The sequence below is a fragment of the Eumetopias jubatus genome, unplaced genomic scaffold (assembly GCF_037043125.1).
Source record: "Eumetopias jubatus isolate StellerSeaLion01/CBP00866 unplaced genomic scaffold, mEumJub1_p1.0 scaffold_2, whole genome shotgun sequence".
Taxonomy (NCBI): Eukaryota; Metazoa; Chordata; class Mammalia; order Carnivora; family Otariidae; genus Eumetopias; species Eumetopias jubatus.
Window position 1 is genome coordinate 202,439,197 of NW_028274808.1, and position 27,063 is coordinate 202,466,259.

General features: G+C 51.4%; 1 protein-coding gene across 2 annotated transcripts in view; it reads right to left on the reverse strand.

Annotated features, from left to right (window-relative positions):
* Positions 1–75: 75 nt before the first annotated feature.
* PDE6B (phosphodiesterase 6B) overlaps positions 76–27,063 on the reverse strand; it is a 34,737-nt gene continuing 7,749 nt past the window's right edge. Inside the window, exons 4-22 of one of the 2 annotated variants that reach the window (XM_088020888.1) lie at positions 13,164–13,304; positions 12,998–13,072; positions 11,736–11,800; positions 10,839–10,905; positions 10,609–10,656; positions 9,716–9,865; positions 9,316–9,459; positions 8,661–8,726; positions 8,116–8,262; positions 6,524–6,631; positions 6,083–6,192; positions 5,794–5,881; positions 5,326–5,426; positions 4,990–5,097; positions 4,375–4,438; positions 3,967–4,041; positions 2,719–2,802; positions 1,327–1,483; positions 76–137 (exon numbers count right to left, since the gene is read on the reverse strand). In XM_088020888.1, coding sequence (XP_087877014.1) covers positions 76–137; positions 1,327–1,483; positions 2,719–2,802; positions 3,967–4,041; positions 4,375–4,438; positions 4,990–5,097; positions 5,326–5,426; positions 5,794–5,881; positions 6,083–6,192; positions 6,524–6,631; positions 8,116–8,262; positions 8,661–8,726; positions 9,316–9,459; positions 9,716–9,865; positions 10,609–10,656; positions 10,839–10,905; positions 11,736–11,800; positions 12,998–13,072; positions 13,164–13,304 — 1,860 coding nt within the window. Of the gene's footprint in view, positions 138–1,320; positions 1,484–2,718; positions 2,803–3,966; positions 4,042–4,374; positions 4,439–4,989; positions 5,098–5,325; positions 5,427–5,793; positions 5,882–6,082; positions 6,193–6,523; positions 6,632–8,115; positions 8,263–8,660; positions 8,727–9,315; positions 9,460–9,715; positions 9,866–10,608; positions 10,657–10,838; positions 10,906–11,735; positions 11,801–12,997; positions 13,073–13,163; positions 13,305–27,063 lie in introns of both variants that reach the window. The other variant, XM_088020889.1, reaches the window with a different exon arrangement.

Below are 27,063 nucleotides of genomic sequence, written 5' to 3' on the forward strand. Positions count from 1 at the left end.
GCTCCTGTAGCAAGCAGTTAGAGGTGGAGTCCCAGCGGGTGAACAGACGGGCGCCATCAGAACACACGGACCGGCTCACAGGATGCAGCAGGTCGAAGACTTGGGTGCGGGGTCACCGTTGCAAATCTCTGTGCCCACTGCAAGAGAGAGAAGATGGTGAGGGCTGTGCACCGGCCCCGCCCCTTCTGACCAGCGGCCTCGACCAGCCCCGTGGGAGGAAGGGCAGAGCGTGGGGCCTGTGGTCAGCCTAAGCCGATTAGCCAGGGCTCAGCCTTTCTTACCTTGTCCTTGTGACACTTTTAGTTCTGGCCCCCACAAACCCAGAACCGTCTGGACATCGGTTTCCTCCCCACAGCAGGAAATAGCAACAGAAGTCCCAGGGCTGAGGTGGCCACGCGCGGGCAAGTACCATGGCAACAACATCAGGGATTCCACGTGGGGGTGTGCCGACCCCTCAGGATGCGGCCACGTGAGCCACAGTCCCACAGCAGGACACGGGGGTGGGGGCTGAGCAGGTAAACCAAGGTTGTGACACAGTACAGGGAAAGGTGTCATGTACGCTTGACTCAGCTCACTTAATTTCTTTTTTTAGGTCTTCTGTTTTTGTTTTGTTTTTGTTAAGATTTTATTCATTTATTTGAGAGAGTGAGCACGTGCGCACAAGCAGGGCGAGGGCCTGAGGGAGAAGCAGGCTCCCTGCTGAGTGCAGAGCCCACTGTGGAGCTCGACCCAGGACCCCGAGATCATGACCTGAGCTGGAGTCAGATGGGCGTCCTTAGGTCTTCTGTTTGGTTTCTGAGGGTAGATGGAAGTGGAGATTTTCCTAAGTTAATTAGGAGAAAACTGCTGCCTGGTGGTGGGAGAAAGAGCTGCTGAGAGTTCCCCATGTTTCCTCCCTTTATCAAGGAAGTAACATTCAAATAGTTACTTGGTTAGAGAAAATGAGAGTCTGGCGAGGAACAAGGAGATCCTGCAGTCCGGGCTGTTGCCTGCGCTGTGCCCACAGGCCCGATGCCTCTGCAGGGAGGAACCCAGCTCATCAGCCCTAGCGCCTCTGCCACCGGCCTGTCCGCCAGACTCGGCTCTGGTTTAGCCTCCGTGCCTTCGCATACTTCCGCGCGGGGACTAACCACGTGCCTGCCCTTCGCACACTTCCCCATACGCGGGGACTAACCACGTGCCCGCCCTTCACACACTTCCCCATACGCGGGGACTAACCACGTGCCCGCCCTTCGCACACTTCCCCATACGCGGGGACTAACCACGTGCCCGCCCTTCGCACACTTCCCCATACGCGGGGACTAACCACGTGCCCGCAGCCCACACCTTTCTTGGCTGTTGTCTTGTCTTCCTGTTGCTGCTTCTGCTCCTCCAGGGCCTTGACTTTGGCCTCATACTCGTCAGCCAGGGCCTTCCACTCCTTCCTGTTGTTCTGCAGTCGGTCGAACATGGGCAGGATCTCTTCATGGAAACGGGAAAACTCCTGGACCGGGAAGACAGGGAATCAAGAAGTCGGGCCACACTCCTGACTGTTCCTCGGCAGCTGGGGCAGGTGGCCTCCCCACATCCTGGCCCTTGCTGGCACCAGCCTGTCCCCCCCACACCCTGCCCCGCTCTCAAGAGGAGAACCTGGGGGGGGGGGTCCTGTCTGAGGGAGAAGGGAAGGCCACTGAGATGTCACTTTCCCAGCAAAGCCCAGGAAACGGAGAAGAGAGGGTGGGGAGGGCACAGATGGTCTTAGTGGGGCGAGGACCCCAAGAATGGAGTAGAAAATATCAATGGCAGAAGGGGAGTCCCTTGGCAGAGGGGGTGGGAAGACTTGGGCAGACACGCCGGCCTTGCAGCCCCTTCTCTGGTCTCTTGTACGTACGTCACACATACATACACCCACAAACACACACGTGAGCCCTGGAGTGTGTGGATGGGCTTGGGGAAGAGGCAGTGAGAGGGGAGCGCTGTGGTGGGGCTGCGACCTGTGAGCTTCAGGACTGGGCTGTCCATCCCGGTCCCGCCTCCCTTCTCAGCACTTACAGCCCCACTGAGGGGGCAGCAAAGGGCGCTGGGGTTCCAGTAAGGGGAAGCCCAGGCACCGTGGCGGTCAAGGTGGGGAGTGGGACTGGTCCAGTCGGGGGTAACTTTACTCAGAAGCAGACAACCTCCTCCTCACAGTCCCCAGGACGGGATGGAGTGGAGCCTATGGGCATCACTCGGGAGGGGCTCTGCAGTCAGACCCCCCGACACGCTCCCTGAACGGTCCTCTGGGCTATGATGTCACAGCACACGCATCCTCGGCACAGTGTTCCCTGGTCTCTCATGTGCAACATGTGTTTGCTGGGTGAGGCATTCCCGGCTGTGACGGGTGGACCCATCCCTGTCCTCCTGGGTTCACAGGCACTGAACAAAGGCACCTGCAGATAAACTGCAGGCCACGAGCGGGGGTGCCCTAGATGGGGTTTGGGGAAGGGACATGTGAGGTGAGACCTCATGGTGAGTGGGAGGACCTCCCAGAGGGTGGAGACCTGTGGGGAAGCATGACGAGCTTCTGAGGAACTGGTTAGGGGAAGGTGGGAAGGGACTCCTTGGGGTGACACTGAGGATTTCAGATTTTAAGTACAAGGATGAGATGGGGGCTATGGCAGGCCAGGCCATTGGGTGAACCCACACCAGCAACCCCCTTCCTCCTGTGAGCCTAGCCAGGCCCCGCACCACCCTGCTCACCTTGTACACGAATGTGCACACAAAGTCGATGAAGCCAACCTGTAGTTTGGGGAGCTCCGCTGCCTTGTTCCGGTCCATCATTGGCTTGTGGGGGGAGCAGAGATACCTCCTCTGAGCCCGCAGGACTCACTCAGCCCCACCCAGCTCAGATGAACATGTCCACAGAGACACAGATGAAGCAGTGTCCATGGGATGAAGGTGGAGCCTCTGGTCTTGGGGCTTAGCCTGCCTTGATAGATGCTGGCCCTTGAAAGGGGGCAGCCAGGATGCCCCTCCCCGCTCCGAGCCATCTGGTAGTTCCAGGGCTGAGTCCACCATGAGGCTCCCTAGTTTCAGGTCCCCTGAGCCCCTTCCTCCCACATCCTTGGGAGCTCTCCATGGTGCTAACTCAAGACCTGGCGTGAGAGCCCTGTGGGGGCAAACTCCAGACGCCCTTGGAGGGGCTATCCTTGGTGTCCACATACACTCCAGACCCCCTGAGCTGCTCCTCGCAGGTTTATCCTTCATAGCTACCCACTGTCTGGAGCTCCACGTAGCAACGGTGAGCCATGCAGGAACTAGAGGCCTGCCCTGTCCCCAAGGGACCTGGCTGGTTGGTCAGGACACCCTTCCCTGCAGGCTGTCCCTGGCCCCAAAGCCTTCTCCACTCTGTGATCAGGCAGCTATCCACTGACTGGAGTTGACTTGTAAAACAAACCCCCTTTCCATCCCTTCCACCTGCTGTTAGACATGCTCTGCTGTCCTTGTCCGCTTGGATCCTATGCAGGTGCCGTGGTGGTCCAGCAGCACATCCCTGGCCCCACATTGCTGGCCCGAAGATCTCAGCATCTTCCACCTATCATGGTGGGGGCCCCTGGACTCCAGCCGCTGGCCCTCTCTGGCACCGTACTCTCCCCACTTGAAGGCCTTCCTGGAGCAGCTTGCAGCCTGGCTGAGGTTCACTGTGGAGCTGCCTGGGCCGTGGAGGCCCCAGATGATGGGCCACAGCCTGCCTCGGCCACTTTTGACAATGACTTTCCGTTTCAGCATGGGCCTCACAGCTTTATCCAAACCCTGTTTTTTTCTACAACTTTACCCAGATCCCGAGCCACCTAAATTTACGCTCAGCTCATGTCACATGACCTATCCCACAAAGTGAGACTGAGGTCCTGGGACCCCAAATCCCCAGGGGCCCTATGTTTGTACCAAGCAAAGCTGAGGTTCCCAAGAACCACACTAGGGGTAGAAGATTCTGGAAGTAACACTCACAATGGGCTGCTGATCCAGAACTGTCCTTTCCAAGTCACCTTGTTCCCAGAACTCAGCTGCCACCAGCAAAGCAACCTGGCGGGGGGGGGGGGAGGTGGACATAAAAGGCAGTCATCCTGTGGAGTTCAGCGTTTGGTCAGAAGTTGACAAAGGAGGCTCCTGCCAGGAGCCTCTGTGCCCTCAGTCTCTGCCCCCAGACCCTCTGGGACCCCTACTCTTCAGGCTGGGCCTGATGCACAGTGAGCACAATGGTGCTTTCCAATGTGGCGGCCGTGAGCCCAGCCCCAGAGCAGGGGGCAGCTCTCAGTACTACTTGCAAATGAAGGTTCTGTCCCCCCTTCTCAGGCTTCCCCTAGAGGCAATCTCAAGAGGCAATGACAAGAGGTGGGGGTCTGCATAGCTTCTGACCTTGCTCTGGACTTCCCAGGGCTTGGTGATGGCGGACAGGTCACAGGCAGTCATCATCATTGCCCTGCAGGCAGATGAAGCTCAAGGCGTGCCCAAGCTGGCCTCCCTCCCTCCCCTCCCCCTCCCCCTCTGGGCACCCCTTCCAGTAGTAGACCTCTCATTTACACACCCACTCCAACCCACCACTCATACATGACCTCCCTCTCCCCCTTGCTGCCACAAACTAAAACCAAGTCTTTATTGGGCAGCTCCAAGTGCCCATGATTTACACATTTTTCCTTGTTGGACCTCTGGGACAGCCCTGGAGGAGAACCATAGTTCTGAATCTCCATTTTGGAGATGTATCAGTGAAGGTTCATGAATAAGTAAATTATTGCCAAATCCACAAACTAAGGAAATGGGCTCTCTGACCCCAAATCCTGTACTGTCTCCCCTGAAAATGAGGAGCAAGTAAGATGGAGCAATTATTGTGATGATTTATCAAAGCCGTTTAGAGATGAGCTGTTCTTGTTGTGGCTCATTCGGGGGCCTGGGGTCTCCTCGTTTGGTGGGGGGGGGTTGAGGATTAACCAGCACAGAGATGGTTCCTGACGCCCCCACCCCATCATAGCTCACATGACTATCTCCTTCCGCGTTGTCTCCAGGGACAGGTACTCCACCCAGCTCTTCTTGTCCTCATAGTTCTTAGACTCATCCACAATCTTCTGGAACATTGTCCTCTTCCTGAACCCCAGGAACAAAGAGAGAGAGTCGACCCCCACCCTCTAACCCCATGCAGGACACCCCTCCTCCTTGATCCTAACCCCACCCACGTTCTAGGAGAGAAACCGAGGCAAAGAGCTCAGGCCCTGTGGGGCTGCTGGGCTGGCAAGGGTCTTCTAGGAGCCCCAGGTCCCTACCCCACCCCCCAGCCAGGCTCCCGTCCTGCCTCCCCACGGGGCGGCCACCCACTTGAAGTAGAGTGCCAGGTCTGTGGCAATGATGGCTATGTCCATGAGATGGATCACGTGCTCGTGCTGTCGCCGGTTCAGGTTCTGGTAGATGTTCAGGGACTGCGGGAAGGGTTAGGTTCCCAGTCTGTCCCTGCCCCCTCCCAGGATCTGTCTGTCTGACCCTGGCACGTTGCTGGCCTGCTCCTACCGGCAGGTGGCAGGTCGTGGGCACCAGACCCAGCTGGCCTTGCACGCCCTCCCCACCACTGCCTGACCCCTGAGCCCACCCCACCCCACGGTGGGTGCATTTCCAAGTTCAAATCCAACCCATCGCCGCTGACCCTCCCTCCAGCCCCCGCGGGGCCTGGCTCGCTGGTCAGAACGCCCTGTGGCATCCTCAGCGCCTGGCCGGGGGAGGGCCAGTGGTGCAGGCGATGGTCAGTCAGAAATACGGAGAAATACCCCGAGTGAGGAATGGGACACGAACCTCCTCGGAGAGCAGGAACTTCCCGAACTCTAGGTGATGCCGTTCCAAAATTGAGGAACCATGGAGCTTGGCTAAGGGATTCTGGGATCTGTTACAGAGGTTTTATTAAAATCACAGTTTGGCCAGAAGCCCCCAGAGAGGCTGGTTGTGGCTCCTGGGCCCCCTGAACTTCCCTCCTCGCCAGGGACGGGGCACTCCCACCCTCAGTGAGCTCTAGGCAGGCCCCTCCCTGGGCCGCTGTGACAAAGTCTCCCACAGAGCGAGCCGGGCGCCCAGCTGTGTTGCCTACTTCATCTGGTACAGGTTGTTGGTGCCACGGTGGTCGATGTCGTGGCACAGGCCGGCGGTCACCATGGCGAAGGCCTCCAGGTCTGTGTAGTAGCTCTTCAGCTTCCCCGTCTGAGGACACGGGCACCTACAGCTGCCAACACCCTCCTCCTCCCTCCCTGCCCTGCTCCACGGCGCAGGCAAGCAGGGTGGGGGAGGGATCTGGGCCTCGCCCTGCCGCCCCTCCCCAGCCCAGGTGCCCTCCATTACTCCCGGGCTGGGGGTGTGCCAGTCCCAGGCGGATGCATATCCTTGACTCCTCTGCCCTTGAAGGCCCCCACCTCCCACGCAGAGGAGCCCCGCAACCCCAAGCTCCGGGAGGGCCTTCACAAGCCTGACCAGATAGCAGGTGGGGGGGGGGTGGTTAGGGCGGCATCTGTCACGTCCCTGCTGGGACACGCACCATGAGTAGCGTGAACATGGTCTGGGCCACATTGAAGCCATGGCGCCAGTTGTGGTAGGTGATTCTCCGGTACCCTTTGCTCACGGAAAACAGAAACCGCACCAGGACCTGAGGGGAGTCGGGAGAAACACGGGCTCTGAGCACCAAACATGCTAATAGTTTGGTGTGAAAGCCCTGCTCACTCCTGTACGCGAGGGCCCCATGACCCTTCCTGTCCCAGCGATTCACTGCTGGCCCCTGACCACCCTCCTGGGTGGGAGGTACCTTGCTTGACACCTGCGGGGTGGACGAGGGGCGGCCTGATGGGGCCAGGGTCAAAGCTAAGAACAGCTCCAGCATTCATGGGGCCTCCAACCTATTGCCCAGCCCAAAATTGGGAGGAGGACCCCAGGCAAGGGGTATGGGATGTTTTAGAAGAAAAGGTCTGTTTTAGGCAAGGGTGTTTGAATGGGGCACAATGTGTGGGCACTTGGCATGGACGATGGAGAAATAAAATGTTGGCTAAGGGTCCAGAGATCGAGGGGCAGGCCCCAGGGGTGTGAGCCTTTTCTAGCAGGGCAGTCTTTCTGGACAACAGGATGTGTGCCAAAGGAGCATCTTACTGCTTCCACTGTGACTTTTAGTGCCAGAAAATGATTCTGAAATTTTAAAAAATTCTATTAATCATTTGTCTACTTTTTTCTTTTGTGTTTTCCTTTAGTATTTAGTAAAATTTCTTTTGAAAATGCCAGCGTGCTGCACCTGTTCTCAGGGGGGCACGAGGAAGCATGGTTTCCTCACTTGCATGGTGGGGAAGCAGATGCTCCCTGAAGGGTGAAGGTGAAGACAGCACAACAGCCAGAGAACTATGGGAAAGCAGCAGGGCTCAGGGCAGAGCTGGAAGGGCCACCCCTCCTCCCTGGGATGACCTCTGCGGGGCTCTCTGCATTCAAACCAAGAGGATGCCCTTTGCTTTCTGCACATCTCATGGGCTCCTATATCCTCTCCACGCCACGCCAAAACCCCACTAGGGCCCAATGGTGCACTTGATCAACTTGTCTGGAACAACCATTTACCAAATGTTCTATCCATCATTCTACCCATCGATACATTCAGTCATTTATTCTAGGCACAGTTGCTGTGTGTATTCTGTAATGAACATGGCTGTCCCCAAACTTTGTGTAGGACCTAGGACCTCTGACCACATCTCTCCCACCTCTTGGGGGATTTGGGACCGCCCCAACCATGTCCGAATTCTACCTCCCAGTGATCTGGGACCCTTCACCATGGCCCCCCACCCCCTGGTGGATCTGGGACGCTTCACCATGGCCCCCCACCTCTCAGTGGATCTGGGACCCTTCACCATGGCCCACCACCTCCCAGTGGATCGGGGACACTTCGCCATGGTCCCCCACCCTCTAGTGGATCTGGGACCCTTCGCCATGGTCCCCCACCCTCTAGTGGATCTGGGACCCTTCACCACAACCCCGTATCTCCTGGTGGATCTGAGACCCCTGACCATTCCCCACCTCCCAGTGGATCTGGGACTGTTCACCATGGTCCCCCACCCGCTAGTGGATCTGGGACCCTTCACCACGGCCTCCCACCCCCACCTCCTGAGGGATCTGGAACTTTCGGACCACGCCCAGCTCGTAGTACATCTGGATGCCGCATTTGACCAGCTCCAGCTCTGTGCACTCCAGATCAGAGAAGTGGAACTCATAGATGTCGAACTTGGTGGGTCCTGGCAACACTTCCTTCTGTGGGAGGGATTGTGGAGCTGAGGGAGGCGGGCTTTTCTCTTCCCTTCCCAGGATCCTTTGTCCAGCCTCAGATGTCCCAGGAGTGTGTTGACATCTGTCCTTCCAGTGGCTCTGGACTGTGGCTGGCCACTCACATGCCCTGTGGCTCAGCCCCCACCCATGGCCCCCCCACAAGAACAGAGGTATTGTCAGGGAGACAGGTGCAAAGACACGCACATAAAGAGATCACACACACACACGCACACATACACACACGCACACGGACCCAGGCACAGGGCTACGCAGACAGCAGCAAACATCAGACGACATGCTCAGGTCTCCTAGGAATGAGGAAGTCTCCCCCGACCCTCAGGCCCCTCCAGTCTCCACCTGAGGGGTGGGAGTCAGATTCTGACCAAGATTGTCCCCAGCTCATCCTCCTCACAGTCAGCAGGCTCCTTCCCCAGGCGTTCCCTTGTTGGCTACGAGAGAAGACAGATGTGTTGAGACCGAGTGAATGTCAGCTATACCCCTCGTGAGTGCGGGACAGGGTGACGGCGTTACCCACAGCCCTCGTGAGTGCGGGACAGGGTGACGGCGTTACCCACAGCCCTCGTGAGGGCGGGACAGGGTGACGGCGTTACCCACAGCCCTCGTGAGTGCGGGACAGGGTGACGGCGTTACCCACAGCCCTCGTGAGGGCGGGACAGGGTGACATCTGACACGAGACAGCAGTTGCCTCTGGAAGCCCCAGCTGGAGCTTCTAGCTTCCGGGAGAAGTGATAGTGGCTACCATTTCCTGTGTGTCCCTCCCTGCCTCTCTGGCACTGTTCTAAGTTGTCCACAGGGACAACTGGTGGAGTCCTCACACAGCCTGACCCGGAGGGCTCTGATCGCTCCCTGCTTGCAGCTGACCCTGCTCGCGGCTGAGGACACAGGGGAAGGACTGCCCCTGGCCGTGCAGAGCATGTGGAACTGCAGGATTGGCTCGGCTCTCCGACCACAGGATATGCCCTGACTGCGGGGTCACCCTGCCTCCCCACTGGGACCAGGGCATGACAGGAGTGGTACCAGGATCAGCTGGATTTCGTCCTTGTCACATCTCACGTGGTACAGAACCATGTCCTGGGCGATGTCCTTGCGGTTCTCCAGCTTGTTCATCTTGTCGTAGGTATCTGTGTTCAGCACCGACCAGCCCAGGAACTGAGTGAGGGACTGCAGACAGACCAGTAGCGTCATCACCCTGACAGCACCTGCTGTGCACCAGGCCCTGTGTCCTGGCGTGTGGAGGGCCGCCCCAGGGCACTGAGTGCTTTTAAGGGGTCTCCAGGAATGACCCCTCACGGCTCCCCCTTGCCCCCATGCTGGGTCGAGTGCTAAAGCAGATGATAGGAAGGGACTCCACATAGGTGTGTCCCATGCCATCACACAGGTGTCGCCTCCAAGAGCCGCACCTGTGACAGGTGTTTACCTCCATGAGGACTTCATCCTGCTCATCAAAAGGCTTCCCGTCTTTCCTGTTGTAGAATGTTGCAACCCCCACGATCTCTTCCTTTTTGTTGACAATGGGCATGGAGAGGACATTCTTGATGATCCACCCCGAGTCGTCCAGAGGCTCTTCCTGCAGGGAAAGGCATCCAGAGATGCCCACTACTCTGGGTCTGGCTCTGGCCCAGGCTTGTCACCCAGCAAGCACGAATCTCATTTCTTCTGCCCTCCAACTGTGGTGACTGGGTCACTCTTCCTGTCTGCTCACTACCCCCATGCATGAGAGCTCTCTGTCCATGGGTTTGTGTTGTGACTTCTCCCGCTAGCCGAAGCTGAGCCTATATGCCCACCAGGGTGGTTTTATGGTGTGAGTTCTGCGGTCACACAGGATCCCTCTCTTAGAAGGCTCCCACGCTCGATTGAATCTTTGCCTCCATGCTCTTAATGTTCTTAATAGTTGTTGAATTATTGTATTCCATTCTGCTGGGCCCCACAGATTATGCAGCTGTTCCCATTTCACATTCCACTGACACTTGGCCAGTAAAATGTGGACAGTGGCCAGTTCCTGGAAGAGCTGTAGAGACCAGGGCCAGTTTCATTGGCCCACTGGACTCTCAGTCTCCTCCAGAAAAAAGCCTGCTCTGGTCACACGTCCCCAGAGGAGGAGCAAGGAGCAGACCTGAAAAGCTCGTTGTGGCCTGGCCCCGCCCCACCAGCCACAGACCTGTGCCCGGAAGTGCGTGTTTGCTGCTGTTAGCCCCTGAGATTTTGAGGTTGTTTCTCAAGGAGCGAAAACGAATTCAGTCCATCATTTCTGAGCCACAATATCTTCTTCCCTAAGTACAACACACTTTCTGTTAATGAATGGATAGATACCTGAAATTTGAACATTTCGTCGGCGGGGGCATTCATAATGTTACAGATCTGAAAGAGGATCAGGAAAAATTCACCTGAAGCAGCCCAACGTACGATATGATTCTAAAAAAGACTACCCAGCCCGATGAGCTCTAAGTAGGTGAAGCAGGGCATCTGGGAGCTGGCAGAGGTGCGCAGACCGGCAGGAAGGGCCGGGGCACCAGGCAAGGGCAGGGCCTCAGCAGACTCACAAAGCCACTTTCTGCCACGTAGGTTGGAAGGCCACTGGCCAGGGCCCAGTGATCAGCTGGGGGTGTGCTGGGGAAGAGAACACAGGGTCAGATGGTGGAAGGGTTGTTCGATGTATGTGTGTAGATTTTGGCTCAGTGTGTGTGTTAATGTTTATTCCCTTTCCTGAGCTCTGGGTGGGGCGGGAAGGCTAGCAGGTAGTGGATTCAGGGAGAGTAGGAGGAGGCCAGGGGTGAGGTTTGGGGGTGTCTGTGCTGTTTTATCCTTCCTCTGCCTATGCTGAGGCCCCTCACTCTTTAGGAGACCCCTCCCTCACTGGGGGCCCCACTCTTCAATCCAGCCCCTGGAGCTCAGTGCCAGTCACCTGTCCTGCAGGCCTAACACCTGGATCCTAGTCACTTGGTGGAACCTGCAGGGTGGGGTCCTGACAGCCTTATAGGGTCTGGGGTCACATGGCCATTCAGCTATAGAGTGAGGAATGGCCAACACCTGTCCCTAGTCTCTCTAGTTTGGAGCCCTGCCCTTCCCTCAGCCCAGCTGTGCTTCCACTGGGGTGGACATCCCCTTCTACCTGCCCTATGGGGTGTGCCTTCTGGGGGCTCCACCTGCCTGGGTGTCTGGGTGAGCTAAGATGAGACCCTGAGGGGCTCAAAGGTCAGTTACTGTTGACAGGTCCACCTGGATAGCTCACCTGGGCCTCTGGAAGTCCACTCTGGACATCCATGGTGCCTCCCTCCCCATCCCGTTCTGCCTCGTCCTACAGCATAGGGAGCACCACCGTGTGAGGGGCCATGCCAGAGGCTGCTGATCCATTGTGATAAATCCCCAAAGCCAGCCCAGCACGGGTCCGAGGGTGCTCTGCCCTCAGGTGATGCTTATCCTAAAACCCTGGCACTTACGGGATGACCTTGATATCTTCCTTGCCATGTAGGATATAGTCGATGACTTTGTAGAAGACGATTTCCTGTGAAATGGACCACAGCAGTTGTGAGGGGCTCCCTGGGCCAGCTCCCCAGTGGGAACCTCCCTGAGGGTGAGAGGAGCTCCCAGGTGTCCGACCCAGACATGGACGTGCACACAGAGCGTACACCACACCCACGTGGTTACGCACAGCCTCACGTGCACACATGGAGGTGCACACAGAGCGTACACCACACCCACGTGGTTATGCACAGCCTCACGTGCACACATGGAGGTGCACACAGACCGTACACCACACCCACGTGGTTATGCACAGCCTCACGTGCACACATGGAGGTGCACACAGAGCATACACCACACCCACGTGGTTACGCACAGCCTCACGTGCACACATGGACGTGCACACAGAGCATACACCACACCCACGTAGTTACACACAACCTCACATGCACTTTATGTACACACATGCAGACCATCACTGACACTCCAGGGACACACATTACACGTTTGGTTTACACTTGTCCTCATTCCATCTGTGTCCCACTCAAGCCCACACACAAACTGGGCCCCATACTCCACATGTATGCACACCCAGGCCAGTACACACACACACACACAAACACACAACTGTGACAAGTCATGGTCACAGCCAAGCCATGAGCAGGGACTTGGCACACAACCCTGTGAAGAAGGCCCAGTTATCACCCCCTTGTGACCAGTGGGGAGACTGAAGCATGGCTGGGCTGGGTAGTGTGTACCAGACTGGATGTACAATAAGTGGCAGAGATATCTGCCCATGCTCCCATGTACTTGTCACTCTGCCTTTCTCATACACATGCACACAGGTGTGCACACACACTGCACACACACGTATACATGGTCCCACAGGGGAGATGCTACAGGGATTTAAGGGTGGGGCAGCAGAAGGACAGGTGCTGGTCGTTCCCACTGGGCTGATGAACCTCATCAGGAGACCTGCACCTGCCCCCACCCGGCCCCAGGGCATGGGCTGGAGTCAGGGGAGACAGCAGACAAGCACTCAGAGCCTGCCCTCCAGAGCAGACAGGTAGCCAGCCCGCCCACAACCGTCTGTCCCCACCGCCCCACACCCTTCCCATAGCCCTCCCTCTCCCACTCTCAGTCAGGCTGGGACAGGCCCCTTCCCACCCTGGAGTTGGAGTTGGAGCCAGGGAAACCGAGGTATGTGGGCTGGGCCTGTCCCCCCTCCACCATGACTCACACGGCCATCGGGTGTGCGTGGGCCTGAGTACGGTTGGGCTTCTCCCATTAGCACAGGCCACACGTCAAAGAATTCCTGAGCAGAGAAGAGAAGGGACAGAGTCAGTGAGTCAACACAGGAGCAGGACGAGGCTGGCCAGGAGGCCCGTGGAGCACTGAGGCCTCACCTTCTCCTTGGTCATGTCCAGGAGGCCCACCGAATACCGGTCACAGTTCAGATAGGCCCGCACGGTGTAGAAGGCCTTGTGGAACTGCCTCTCGATGTCTGTCAGTTCCTCAAACACCTTGTTAGCTGACCACAGCAGCACCTGTTGGAGGGGGGTGCAGCTGTGAGCCTGTGGCTACACACACACACACACACACACACACACACACCTGGGTGACCACAGTAGTACCCGGGGTCACACCTGTGAGCCTGTGGCCACCCCTCCCCCACACACACACCTGGGTGACCACAGCAGCACCTGGGGGGGGAACATATAGGAGCCTGTGGCCATCCGTTCCCTTCCACACACCTGGGTAATCACAACAGCACCTGGGGGGGACACCTGTGAGCCTGTGGCCATCCCCCCCACACACACCTGTGTGACCACAGTAGCACCTGGGGTCATACCTGTGAGCCTGTGACCACACACACACACACATACACACCTGTGTGACCACAGCAGCACCTGGGGGGGGAACACCTGTGAACCTGTGGCCATCCCTCCCTCCCACACACCTGGGTAATCATAGCAGCACCTGGGGGGGACACCTGTGAGCCTGTGGCCATCCCTCCCCACCACACACCTGTGTGACCACAGCAACACCTGGGGGGGAACACCTGTGAGCCTGTGGCCATCCCTCCTTCCCACACACCTGGGTAATCACAGCAGCACCTGGGGGGGGAAACACCTGTGAGCCTGTGGCCACCCCCTCCCCCACACACACCTGTGTGACCACAGCAGCACCTGGGGGGGGACACCTATGAGCCTATGGCCACCTCTCCCCCACACACAGGTGGGTGACCACAGCAGCACCTGGGGGGGGACAACTGTGAGCCTGTGGCCATCCCTCCCTCCCACACACCAGAGTAATCACAGCAGTACCTGGGGGGGGGACACCTGTGAGCCTGTGGCCACCCCCCACACACACCTGTGTGACCACAGTAGCACCTGGGGTCACACCTTTGAGCCTATGGCGACACACACACCTGGGTGACCACAGCAGCACCTGGGGGGCGCATACCTGTGCGCCTGTGGCCATCCTTCCCCCACACACACCTGTGTGACCACAGCAGCACCTGGGGGGCACACCTGTGAACCTGTGCCCATACCCCCCCCACACACCTATGTGACACCCAGCACACATGTGCACATCATCTGACCACAGAGCTCCAGAGGACGCTGGTTGATGGTGCCCCTCCCAACAGCATTTCCACAGAGTGTCATCACCCGCGGTTTCATCCAAGCACATGATTACCTGCTCCTTGACCCAGGTGCCCTGAAACCTATTGGAAGGTAAATCCTCCAAGCTTTGGCCACATCATTGCCACCTACTGTCTGGTGTTGGCCTCAGGCTGGGTTATTGAGTGAAAGTGAATGCATTAAAATTTAAAGGCAAAACTGACCAATCTGCCTTCCTTAATAAGCCTTGAGAAGCTGGGTTTTGAGAGCATGGATTCAGCACATTTTGGATGCCACAAAATGAGTTGAGACTGACAGTTCAATGACATGCTCCATGAAGCCTTGGCCAGGCCCTCCCCAGGTCATCGACCCACAACTGAACCCCAAGCTGCTGTCCAGGATCACTGGCCAGGGTCAGATGAACTCCGTGAGGCTCTCCCCTCACTTGCCTGGGTCGAGTTTCTCGGTTTCCTTAGCCACTGCCCAAAGACAGGTGCCTCTAGGCTGCCCCACTCAACACCTCACGTATCTTCTGGCCTGTAATAAGTGTTGCCTGGTGCCAAGCCTTCCCAGCCACCATGATTCTTCCTTGCATGGCTCCCCTCCTGCCAGCCCTTCTCAGGCCCTCTGCAGCTCCCCACCTTTTGCTCTGGAGACCCCACTTGCCCTGGAGTGCTCTCACCAGGAGGCAGCTTAACCCTAATGCTCTCCATTAGTGCACAAGGCTCATGGAGACCTCTTCCCACCCACCACTCTCCATTGGTGGAGGAGACTTTCCTGGTGGCCTGGCCCTGCCCCCTCTGCCCATCGCTTTCCAAGGAACTCCCATGTGCCCTTAGCACTCACTCTGACTGACTACAGGGCCTTTGTATAAGCTCTGTCCTCAGTCTTCATAGCACTCATTCCAGGGCTTCCTCATCTTTGAGTCTCAGCCTAAAGTCATCTTTGGGAGGCCTGTCCTGAGCACCTGCCAAACCTGATCATTACAACACCTTTTCATTCTGACCTCATGGAGGCACAATCTCATTGTCTCCCCGCTCCACCACACGAAGCCAGAAGGTCCATGGCTAGCACAGTACCTCGCACCTGAGCACCTCGAACCTGTGTGTTTGTTGATTGCATGGAAGGCTGTGAGGTTCGAAGTTCTAAGGCAGACTGTCTGAATTCCACGTCCTGGTGCCAAATGCTACCTGGACGTCGGCATAGGCATAGCAGGGGAGGGCAGGACTCTGTGTCACTCATGCACTGCACTGTGTCTCCTTCACCTTTGAGCGGCTGGCTTAGCACCCCAGTTCTCCATGGCTAATGGCTTGGATGTAGAACTCTTCACCCTTTTCCTCCACACCAGTGAGTAAGGGTGCTGATCTGCTTCTCCTCAGCTCTGTGACCTTAGGAAGGTCTGCCAACTTCCAGACCTCTGTCTCCCCACCTGTAAAATGGGGATAATGATGTTTTCCCCTCAGGATGCTGGGAGGAAGAATGGTCGAACAGGAGTCAGGCTCTCAGAAGAGTGCCTGGCTCTTAGGAGTCCATGTGTGAGTGTGAGCGTGTGTGTAAGTGTGTATATGAGTGTGTTAATCATCCATGTGTCTAGCCCACAGATACTCCCTGAGTGCCCTCTGTGTACAGAGCCCTGGTTAGGACTGAAACACACACCAGAGAGGTAAGAATGGGGGGAAGCCAGGGCTCAGAGATGTCTAGGACAGCTGGAGATCTCGTGGTCCTGCTGGAGTGCAGGGAGGGGGTGTGTGTCTGGGCGGCACATCTAATTTTTGAGCTACCTGAATACTTTGGTGCCCAAAGCCTGTTCCCCAGGAGGGAGACAATGGGGAGGAGAAGGCCATGTAACCTCACAGCATATTGCCTAAGGGAGACTCTCCCTGACTCCCCACCTTGTCCCATCCCTCCCTACTGGCAGAGCGCCTCCTGTCACACCCTGCCCCTCCCCTGCTCCCATCAGACCAGGAACTAGTCATCACGTGCTGGTCTGTGCTTTGAAGCGGGTTCTCGTATGGCTGAGGAAACAGGGGCTCAGGCACCTCACCAAGGGCCTCTGCCCTTCCTCTCTCTTCCTGTTTCTTTTTTAGCTTTCTGAGTTGAGTCTAGCACACAGAAAGCAAGTGAGGTGGGACACAGCTGGATGAAATTTCATGTCAGCACACACCTGTGCAGTCAGAATTTAGAGCACCTGGTCAGTACAGCACCTCCCCGTCCCTGCCAGCCTCTTCTGAGCTCCAGCCCTGGAGTGTTCTGGAACTTCATCTAGCTGTCTTCATGCAGGGCCTGTCCTGTGTCACTCTGGGCTGGTTCTTCCTGAATCTCCAGTGGTTTGGGCCTCCTGGACACCCTCTCAACCACTGCCTCGATCCCAACCTGGGAGCTTCTGAACCTGCTCCTGCTCATCACGTTCCCAGGACAGCCTCTCTCTGCCCCAGCTTCCAGACCAAGGAGGGCCCGGACCCTGGCTGACACCCTCCATGTTGCCTGCTAGAGATTAGCAGGCCAGAACCCTCAGGGAGCCGCCATAAGGGCCAGTGGATGGGCCTCAGACTTTCTTTCTTTCTTTCTTTTTTTTTTTTTTTTTAAAGATTTTATTTATTTATTTGACAGAAAGCAAGACAGCACAAGCACGGGGAGAGGCAGAGGGAGAAGCAGACTTCCCGCTGAACAGGGAGCCCGATGTGGGGTTTGATCCCAGGACCCCGGGACCATGACCTGAGCCGAAGGCAGATGCTTAACCATCTGAGCCACCCAGGCGCCCCTCCTTTTTTTTTTTTTTTAAAGCAGACTCCACACCCAGTGTGGAGCCCAATGAGGGGCTTGAACTCACGACGCTGAGATTAAGACCTGAGCTGAAATCAAGAGTGTGCCACCCAGGCACTCCAGGCCTCAGACTTTTTCTTTTCTTTTTTTTTTTTAAAGATTTTATTTATTTATTTATTTGAGAGAGCGAGAATGAGCGAGAGAGAGAGAGCGTGCACATGAGAGGGGGGAGGGTCAGAGGGAGAAGCAGACTCCCCGCTGAGCAGGGAGCCCGACGTGGGACTCGATCCCGGGACTCCGGGATCATGACCTGAGCCGAAGGCAGTCGCTTAACCGACTGAGCCACCCAGGTGCCCAGGCCTCAGACTTTAAAGACAAGTTAGAAACTCAGATTCTTAAGTGAAATCTCGTCTTTAAAATATAGGAAACTTGTTGAGTCAGACTAGGGCCTTGTGTGGCTCACCAAAGGACTCTGTCTTTCCCCTGTCCCCTCTTTCAGGGTGCAATGCACACCTCATCTTCTGGGCCTGGACCCCTCCCTGGGGAGTGGTCACCCCTCTTGTCCTTAAGCCTCAGCACACAGCACACAGTACCACCACTTGTTATGTGAACCAAACCCTAGGTGATTGAGTGACCAGGAACCATGGTCAGCTGGGTGCTGAGGTGTTGCCCTTCATGGATTCATGCTCCAAAATGAGAGACCTGGGGGCAACAGTGAGGCGTCCCCCGCTGACTTTGGAAATAAGGGGCATCCAACTGCATTTGGGGACAGACAACACAGAGGCTTGCAAAGCCTTTGGAAAGAGAAGGCTGGCCTTTTGAGGCCCAGCCTGACACTCACACTCCAGGAGGGAGGTGTCAGGATGCCTGGAAGGTGGAGGGCAGACAGGAAAGGTGACCCAGTGAACTCTGGTCGGCCTTGGCTCCCAGGGCTCTTATTGAGTGGTAAGCTCCTGAGAGCTGGTTGTTCAATCATCAGGAATTTTGAGGGCCAGTTATTAAACCCAGCCATTATTAAAGTTAAATGATGTGAACTTAACAATTAAGAAAATTATGTTAAGACAAAGGTATAAGTATGCAACCTCATTATTTCCTTGTTATTTCACTATAGTTCACTATTATCCATGCTTCTGAGGTTACTTATGGTGGGAAGATGATCTGTTCTACAGCACGTCTCTTCCCAACTGTGTCCAGCGATATCACAGTGGGGGCTTCACTGACAAAGTCGGCTGGCACTACCCAGGGCGGAGAGGCATGCCAGCCCCCCCTGTTGCTTCCAGACTCACATATCCTGACTTCTGAGCATTTCCACTTGTTCACATAACAAGAATATGAGGCCAGCAGTTGAGCACGCATGCTGTCTATATGGCCCTCTGAAACTGTCCTGTCCTGGGAGGGGCAGTGCGTGTCCTCTGGTCTTCACAGTGAGCCAGCAGGCCATGGGCACATGGGCAGCCTAGAAGGTTGGAGAGGCCAGAGTCCTCACCAATGGGGCCCTTCATCTAGCTTTTGGTACAATCTGGACGGTTGGGCAGTGGGAATCATTCAGCTAAAACTGATCAGTCAGTTTGATGCAGTAGATCAGGGAGAAATTCCGACATTCCTGGCCGAACCTAATGTTTACCTTGTTGCTTCTGTTACCTCTTGCCAAAGTGGCTTAGCTGCTTTCAGGAAGGGATTGACAGGAGACCCTGAGTGGAGTCTGCAAGAAGGGCGGTCAGTAGTTCTTGACTGGAGGATGGAGGGCAGGTCTGAGGGGCCGTAGCCCTGCTGAGGGGTTGTTAGGACCCTGGAGAGCCGCTGAGGTTTAAGGAAGGCAGGGACAAGTTCTGCATGAGAACCACTTTAATTCCCAGGTACCTGCTCTCCTGCAACACAAGGAGGAGAGAAAGAAGGAGCAGGCACCAAGCTTAACTGCAAACTGTGTGGGTGCCAGTCTTTAATCACTGGCCGAAGTTTGGTCTCTTTGGAGAGAAAGGTAGATCTTTCTACCTTTCTCCCCAAAAAGGGCTGTGAGGTAGAGCCCTGTGCTTTGTGCAAATTAAAATTAGCATTCTTAAAAATGTTGTTCATAGTATGAGGTGTCAGAAACTGCTTTCTACTAGGACTAGGTGATGTCTGAGTAGGAAATCAAAGCACATGACTGAGGCATGGATGTCCATCGTTGGAAGTCCACGTTAGAACTCTGTCTTAGAGTACATGTGTGCTGTCTGAGGAGCTGGAAACCATGCATTTCCAGGTAGTCCCTATTCCCTAAGCACTGGCAATTCATTTGCTGGAATGACACTTATTGTCTGGTTTAGATCTGGGATAAATGGACAGCAGAACAGACAAAAATCCCTGAGTCTTAGAATTCACGTCTAAGTGGGGGCAGGGGGGAGTTAGAACATGAGTAGAATGAACAGTCCTACGGCTTGTTACAAGGAGATGTAGGGAATACAGAGGAAATACAGGAGGCAGGGTTGGGTAGGGAATGTGGGGCTCAAGTGGGGGTACTCAGGGCAGGGGAGCTCTCTCTGCAGAGGACCCAAAAGGCATGGAAACAGTGTTCCTGGCAGAGGGACCTGCAGGTGTAAAGGCCCCTATGGGGGACAATGGCTGGGATGGAGCAAGGGGTGGGGAGAGCCAGAAGGACTGCAGGGTGTCCCTGAGGCCACCCAGTGACATGACCTAAGTTTTCAAAGTGTGGCTCTGACTGCTGAGTGTGAGTGGGCTGACAAGATGCAGAAGGAGAAGGACCCTGAGATGTGTCCATGACTGTGGCGGACAGGCCCTGATTTGTGTTCATAAAGGGGAGCAGTCAAGCAGGGCTAGTTGGAGAGGGAAGTGGGGGCTCAACACATGACACAGGCAGAGGGTTAAAAACTTGGCTTCTCCCGAGATGTAACTTTCCTGGAGGGAACTGCACACCCTCCCCCACTTCTGGGCAATCCCCAGTGGGGGAAAGTGTGTGTGGTGGGACAGGGTCAAGAAAATGTTCCCAGACTTGCCTCCAAGGCCCACACCTGGGATGTATGGGGTTAGATTTGAATCCTGGCCTGAGGTCATTGTTTTGGAGATGCTGCTGATAAGCTTTGGCGAAATGTCCTCACAGCAATTAAGTTAAGGGGCCTGACACAGAGGAAGCTGCATTATCCATTCCTGGGAGAATAGGGGGCTACAGAGCAAGGGCAGAATGAGAGCAACACAGGACTTCAGCCCCAAGGGAAGTGGGCTAGACCCCGACAGGGCAGAGGGATACACAGAGAGGGTGTTTGGAGAAAAATGGCTGGAAACCCCCTGAATTTGATGAAATACATGGATATTAACATCCAAGAAGCTCAACAAACTCCAAGTAAGATGAACTAAAAACACCTACACTAAGACACATTATAATCAAACTGTCGAAAGCCAAGACGAAGAGAATCTTGAAAACAGCGAGAAAGGTGACTTGTCGCATACAAGGGATCCTCGCTAAGGCTGTCTGCAGATTTCTCATCAGGAATTTTGTTTGGAGCTTTGAAGACAATGGGTTGACATAATCAAGTGCTAACATTAAAAAAAAAAAGGCTGTCAACCAAGAATCCTATATCTGGCAAGCTGTCCTTCAAAATTGAGAGAGAAATTAAGACATTCCCAGGTAAACAGAAGCTGAGGGCATTTGTCACCACTAGGCAGACCTGCCCTGCAAGAAATGTTAAAGGGAAGTACTGCAGTTGAAATGATGGACACAAGAAAGGGACTCAAAGATGTATGAAGAAATAAAGATTTCAATAAAGGTAAATACATGGGCAATTGTAAAAGTTAGCATTATTGTAACAACAAAAGCTACAAAACATTGCTGAAATAAATTAAAGAAGACATAAATAAATAGAAAGACATGCCTTAGTCATGAATTGGAAGACTTAATATTGTTACAATATCAGAACACCCAAAGTGATCTAGAAATTCAATGTAATCTCTATCAAAATCTAAATGATGTTTTTGCAGAAAAAAAAAAAAACCTAAAATGCATATGGAATCTCAAGGGCCCTGAATAGCCAGTCTTGGGAAAGAAGAACGAAGAGGGGGACCCAGACTCCCTAAGTCAAGACAGGCTACAAATCTACCTTAATCAAAACAGTGTGATACTGGCATACAGACAGACATATAGATCAATGGAATAGAATAGAGAGTCCAAAAATAAACCCACACATAAATGGTCAAATGATTTCAACAAGATTGCCAAGATCATTCAGTGGGGGAAAAGATAGTTTTTGAACAAATGGTGTTGGGAAAACCAGATATCCCCATGCAAAAGAATTAAGGTGGATCCTTACCTCACATCATTTGCAAAAATTAACTAAAAATGAGTGAAATATAGGACCTATAACTAGAAAACTCTTAAAACAAAACATAGGACAAAAGCTTCTTGACACTGGGTTGGAAATGATTTCTCGAATAGGGCAGCAAAGGCACAGTCAACAAAAGAAAAAAATAAAGAAATTGGACTTTCTGAAAATTAAAAACTTCTTTTTTTAGAGATTTTATTTATTTAATTGACAGAGAGAGAGAGAGAGAGAGAGGGAACACAAGTGGGGGAGGGAGAAGCAGGCCCCCCCCGCCAAGTGGGGAGCCCAATGCGGGGCTCGATCCCAGGACCCTGGGATCATGACCCGAGCTGAAGGTAGTCGCTTAACCGACTGAGCCACCCAGGCGCCCCGAAAATTAAGAACTTCTGTGCATCAAAGGTAAAAGGATAACCCACAGAATGGGAGAAAATATTTGTAAATCATATATCTCATAAGAGGTGAATATGCAGAATATGTAAAGAATTCCTAAAACTCAACAACAAAAAACCAAATAACCAGGTTAAAAAATGGGCAAAGGACTTAGACATTCCAAAGAAGATACAGAGATGACCAATATTCACATGAAAGGATGACCAATATTATTAATCTTAGGGCAATGCAAACCAGAACTACAATAAAGAACCACCTCATACCCATTAGTATGGCTACTATAAAAACACACAGAAAATATCAGGTGTTGGAGAGGATGTGGAGAAGTTGGAACCCTGTGTACTGTTGGTGAAAATGGAAAATGGTGCAGCCACTGTGGAGAACAGTATGAAATTTCCTCAAAAATTAAAAATAGAACTACCTTATGACCCAGCAATTCCACATCTGGGTAGGTACTCAAAAGAACCAAAAGCAGGGTCTCAAAGAGATGTTTGTGCACTCATATTCATAACAGTGTTATTCACAATAGTTAAAATGTGGAAGCAACCTAAGTGTCCATTGATTGATAAAAGGATAGCAAAATGTGGTCTATCCAGATGATGGAATATTATTCAGTCTTAAAAAGAAAGAAATTTGGACACCAGCTACAAAATGGATGAACCTCGAGGACTTTATAGTAAATGAAACAAACCAGTCACAAAAAGACAAATACCGTATGATCCCATTTATATAAGGTACTTAGAGTAGTCAGAATCATAGAGGCAGAAAGTAGAACAATGGGTGCCAGGGGCTGGGGACCGGGGACGGGGGAGTTAGTATTTAATGGGGATAGAGTTTTAGTTTGGGACTATGTAAAGAGTTCTGGAGATGGATGGTAGTGATGGTTACACATTATGAATGTACTTAATACCATTGAACTGTAGACTTAAAAATGGTTAAGATAGTAAATTTTATGTTATGTGTCTTTTGCCACAATAAAAATAACTAGGAAAAAAGTAAAGAGAGGGAGAAATATATACCATGCTAACACCGATCAAAAGAAAGCTGCAGTGTGGCTGTGTCAGTTGTAGACAAAGCAGACTTCAGAAGAAGGAAAATGATCAGGGGTAAAAAGGGACAGTACATAATGATACAGGGGGTCATTTCTCCAAGGAGATAACTTCCTTAATGTGTATGGACCTAAGTACAGAGCATCAAATTACATGAAGCAAAAACTGATAAAACTTGAGGGAGCAATAGATAAACTCACTAGTTGGTTAACTCCAGTACTCTTCTTTCAGTAATTGATAGAAACTGCAGGCAGAAAATCAGTAAGAAGAATTGAACTAAACAGCACTGGAGATAACGGACATCAACAGAACACCCCATCAAACAACAGCAGAATATACGTTCTTTCAAGATCACATGGAGCACTCACCAAAATGGACCATATTCTGGTCTGTAAAACACATCTTAACAAATATGGAATAAAAATCATAAGGAATGTATTATCATACTACAGCAGAATTAAACTAGGAATCAGAAATTAAATAGAAAGTAGCTAGAAAATTCCAAAATATATGAGACAGAACTCTTCTAAATAATACATGGGTCACAGAAGAAGTCTCCAAAGAAATTTGTAAAGAGTTTGAACTAAATGAGAACAAAAATACAGCTTATTAAAATTTGTGGGATGCAGTGAAAGTGGTCCTTAGAGGGATGTTTACAACATTAAATGGACATAATAGAGGAGAAACAAGATCCAAAATCAATAATCTAATTTTAGGAAACCTGAAAAATCAATGTAAGCCTAAAGCAAGCAGAAGGAAAAAAAAAAACATTAAGAACAACACTAAGCCCCAAAATGTAACAACTTAGATAAAATGAAGTTTTCAATGCTTTGAAAGACACAAACTATCAACACTCTTATAAGGCGAAATAGAATAATCTGAACAGAACTATACGTATTAAAGATATTGGAATAATAATTAATAATCTTCAAAAAAGAAAGCACCAGTCCTTGATGAATTCATTGATGAATTTTCTACCAAACATAGGGAAGAAATTTGCTTAATTCACTACAATCTCTTTAAAAAAAATAGAAGCAAAGGGAACACTTCTTAACCCATTCTATGAGGCCAACATTACCTAATACCAAAACCAGATAAAGACATCACAAGAGGGGCACCTGGGTGGCTCAGATGGTTAAGCATCTGCCTTCCGCTTGGGTCATGATCTCCAGGTCCCAGGATCAAGCCCCACATCAGGCTCCCAGCTAAGTGGGGAGTCTGCTTCTCCCTCTCCCTCTGCCTCTCCCCCTGTTTGTGCTCTCTCCCTCTCTTGTTCTCTCAGTCTTTTAAATGAATAAATAAAATCTTTAAAAAAAGATATCACAAGAAAGAAAAACTATAGACCAAATTCTCTTATGAACATAGATGCAAAAATTCTTAATAAAATATTAGCAAACCAATCCAATGAAGTATAAAAATAGTAAGTGGGATCTATCCCAGGTATACAAGGCTGGCTCAACATTTGAAAATCAATTAATATAATCTACCACATTAACAGGCTAAAGAAGAAAAAATAATACCTTCATATCAATTGATGGAAAAAAAGTATTTGACAAAAATCCAACTCTCATTCAGAATAAAAACTGTATGCCAAATAGAAAGAAGCTTCCTTGGCTAGATGAAAATGCTACAAAACCCTTTAGCAAGCATCAGACTTAATGGTGAGAAACTAGATGTTTCCCTCCTAATATTGGGAATTTGGCAAGGATGCCCCCTCTCCCCACTCATATTCAACATTGTACTGGACGTCCTAGCAAGTGCGATGATAAAAAAAAGAAATACTACGTATATAGATTGGGAAGGAAGGAATAAAACTGTCTTAGTCTGCAGATGACATGATTGTCTATGTGAAAATACCAAGGAATCAATTTAAAAAACCTTCCTGGAACTAATAAGTGATTGTTTTAAGGTCACAGGATACAAGGTTAATATACGAAAGTCAGTCACTTTTCCTTGTATCAGCAATACATAACTGGAACTTGAAATTAAGAACACAAAATCACTTATATTAGCATAAAAATGAAATACTTAGGTACAAATTAACAAATGCAGTCCCAATTAAAATACCAGCAAGCTATTTTGTGGATATGGACAAACTGATTTAAAGTTTATATGGAGGGACGCCTGGGTGGCTCAGTCGTTAAATGTCTGCCTTTGGCTCAGGTCATGATCCCAGGGGCCTGGGATGGAGCCCTATGTTGGGTTCCCTGCTCTGCAGGGAACCTGCTTCTCCTCTGCCTCTGCCTCTCTCTCTGTCCCTCTGTCCCTCATGAATAAATAAATAAAATCTTTAAAAAAATTAAAAAATAACGTTTATATGGAAAGGCCCCTCCCCCATATGCAATAGCCAGCATAATACTGTAGACAAAAAAGTTGGAGAATTGATATTTCTGATTTCAAGACTATAAAGCTAAAATGATCAAGACTCCATGGTATTAGTGGAAAAATAGGTGCATAGAGCAATAAAACAGAATAGAGAACCCAGAAATAGACCCACACAACTGCAGTTTGATGAAGGAACAAAGGCAATTCAATGGAGAAAGGATAGTTTTGCACAATTTGATATCTACATGCAAACAAGTGTATCTAGATCCAAACCCTACAGCTTTCATAAATATTAACTCATAGACCTAACTATAAAACACAAAACTATAAAACTCTTAGAAGATGACATAGAAGAAAATAGGGTGACCCTGAGTTTGGTGAGGAGGTTTTTTAAAAAAAAGTTGTTATTTTAATTCCAGTTAGTGAACACACAGTGCTGTATTAGTTTCAGGTGTACAATACAGTGATTCAACACTTCCAAACAACACCGAAGCTCATCAAGACAAGCGCCCTCCTTAGTCCCCATCACCTATTTCACCTACCCCCCACCTTGGGAACTGTCACTTTTTTCTCTATAGTTAAGAGTCTGTTTCTTGGTTTTTCCCCTTTGCTTGTTTATTTTCTTTCTTAAATTCCACATGAGTGAGATCATATGGTATTTGTATTTCTCTGACTGATTTTGTTTAGCATTATACTGCCTAGCTCCATCCATGCTGTTGCAAGTGGCAAGATTCCATTCTTTTTTATGGCTGAATAATAATCCGTGACTTTATCCATTCATCCACATACTGATGGACATAGTAATGAGTTTTAAGATCTAATACCTAACTACACTTCATGAAGGAAAAATTAATAAGTTGGACTTTATTAAAATTTAAAACTTCTGGGGCGCCTGGGTCACTCAGTCGGTTAAGCGTCTGCCTTCGGCTCAGGTCATGATCCCAGGGTCCTGGGATCGAGTCCCGCATCGGGCTCCCTGCTCAGTGGGGAGCCTGCTTCTCCTTCTCCCACTCCCCCTGCTTGTGTTCCCTCTCTGGCTCTCTCTCCCTCTGTCAAATAAATAAATAAAATCTTCAAATAAAATAAAATAAAATTTAAAACTTCTGTTTTTCCAAATACACTGTTAAGAGAATGAGGAAACGAGCTATACCCTTGGAGAGAATATTTGCAAAACACACATCTGATAAAGGACTTGTATCCAAAATTTACAAAAACTTAAAGCAATAAGAAAACAGAAAACTAATTTAAAAATGGGCAAAGATCTGAACAGACACCTCACCAAAGAATAAGATATATGGATGGCAGATAGGTATATGAAAAGATGCTCAATAGTATTTGTCATTAGGGAATTGTAAATTAAAACAAAAATGAGATACATCTATTAGAATGAATAAAATCCAAGTCACTGACAAAAACTGTTGAGGATGCAGAGCCATAGGAATTCTCATTCATTGTTGATGGGAAGGCAAAATGACACAGTTGCTTTTTGGCAGTTTCTCAGAAAGTTAAACACAATTATACCATATTATCCAGCAATTGCACTCCTTGGTCTATACTCAACTGAACTGAAAACTTATACATATACACAAACCTGCACACAAATGTTTCTAGCAATTTTATTCATAAGTGCCCCAAACTGGAAGCAATCAAGATGTCCTTTCATAGGTGAATGTGGTCCACCCAGACAATGGAATATTATTCAGCACTAAAAAGAATTGAGCTATCAAGCCGTAAAAAGGAATGGAGGCATCTTAAATGCATTTTACTAAGGGAAAGAAGCCAATCTGAAAAAGTTACACACTGCATGGTTCTAAATCTATGACATTCTGGAAAAGGGAAAACTGT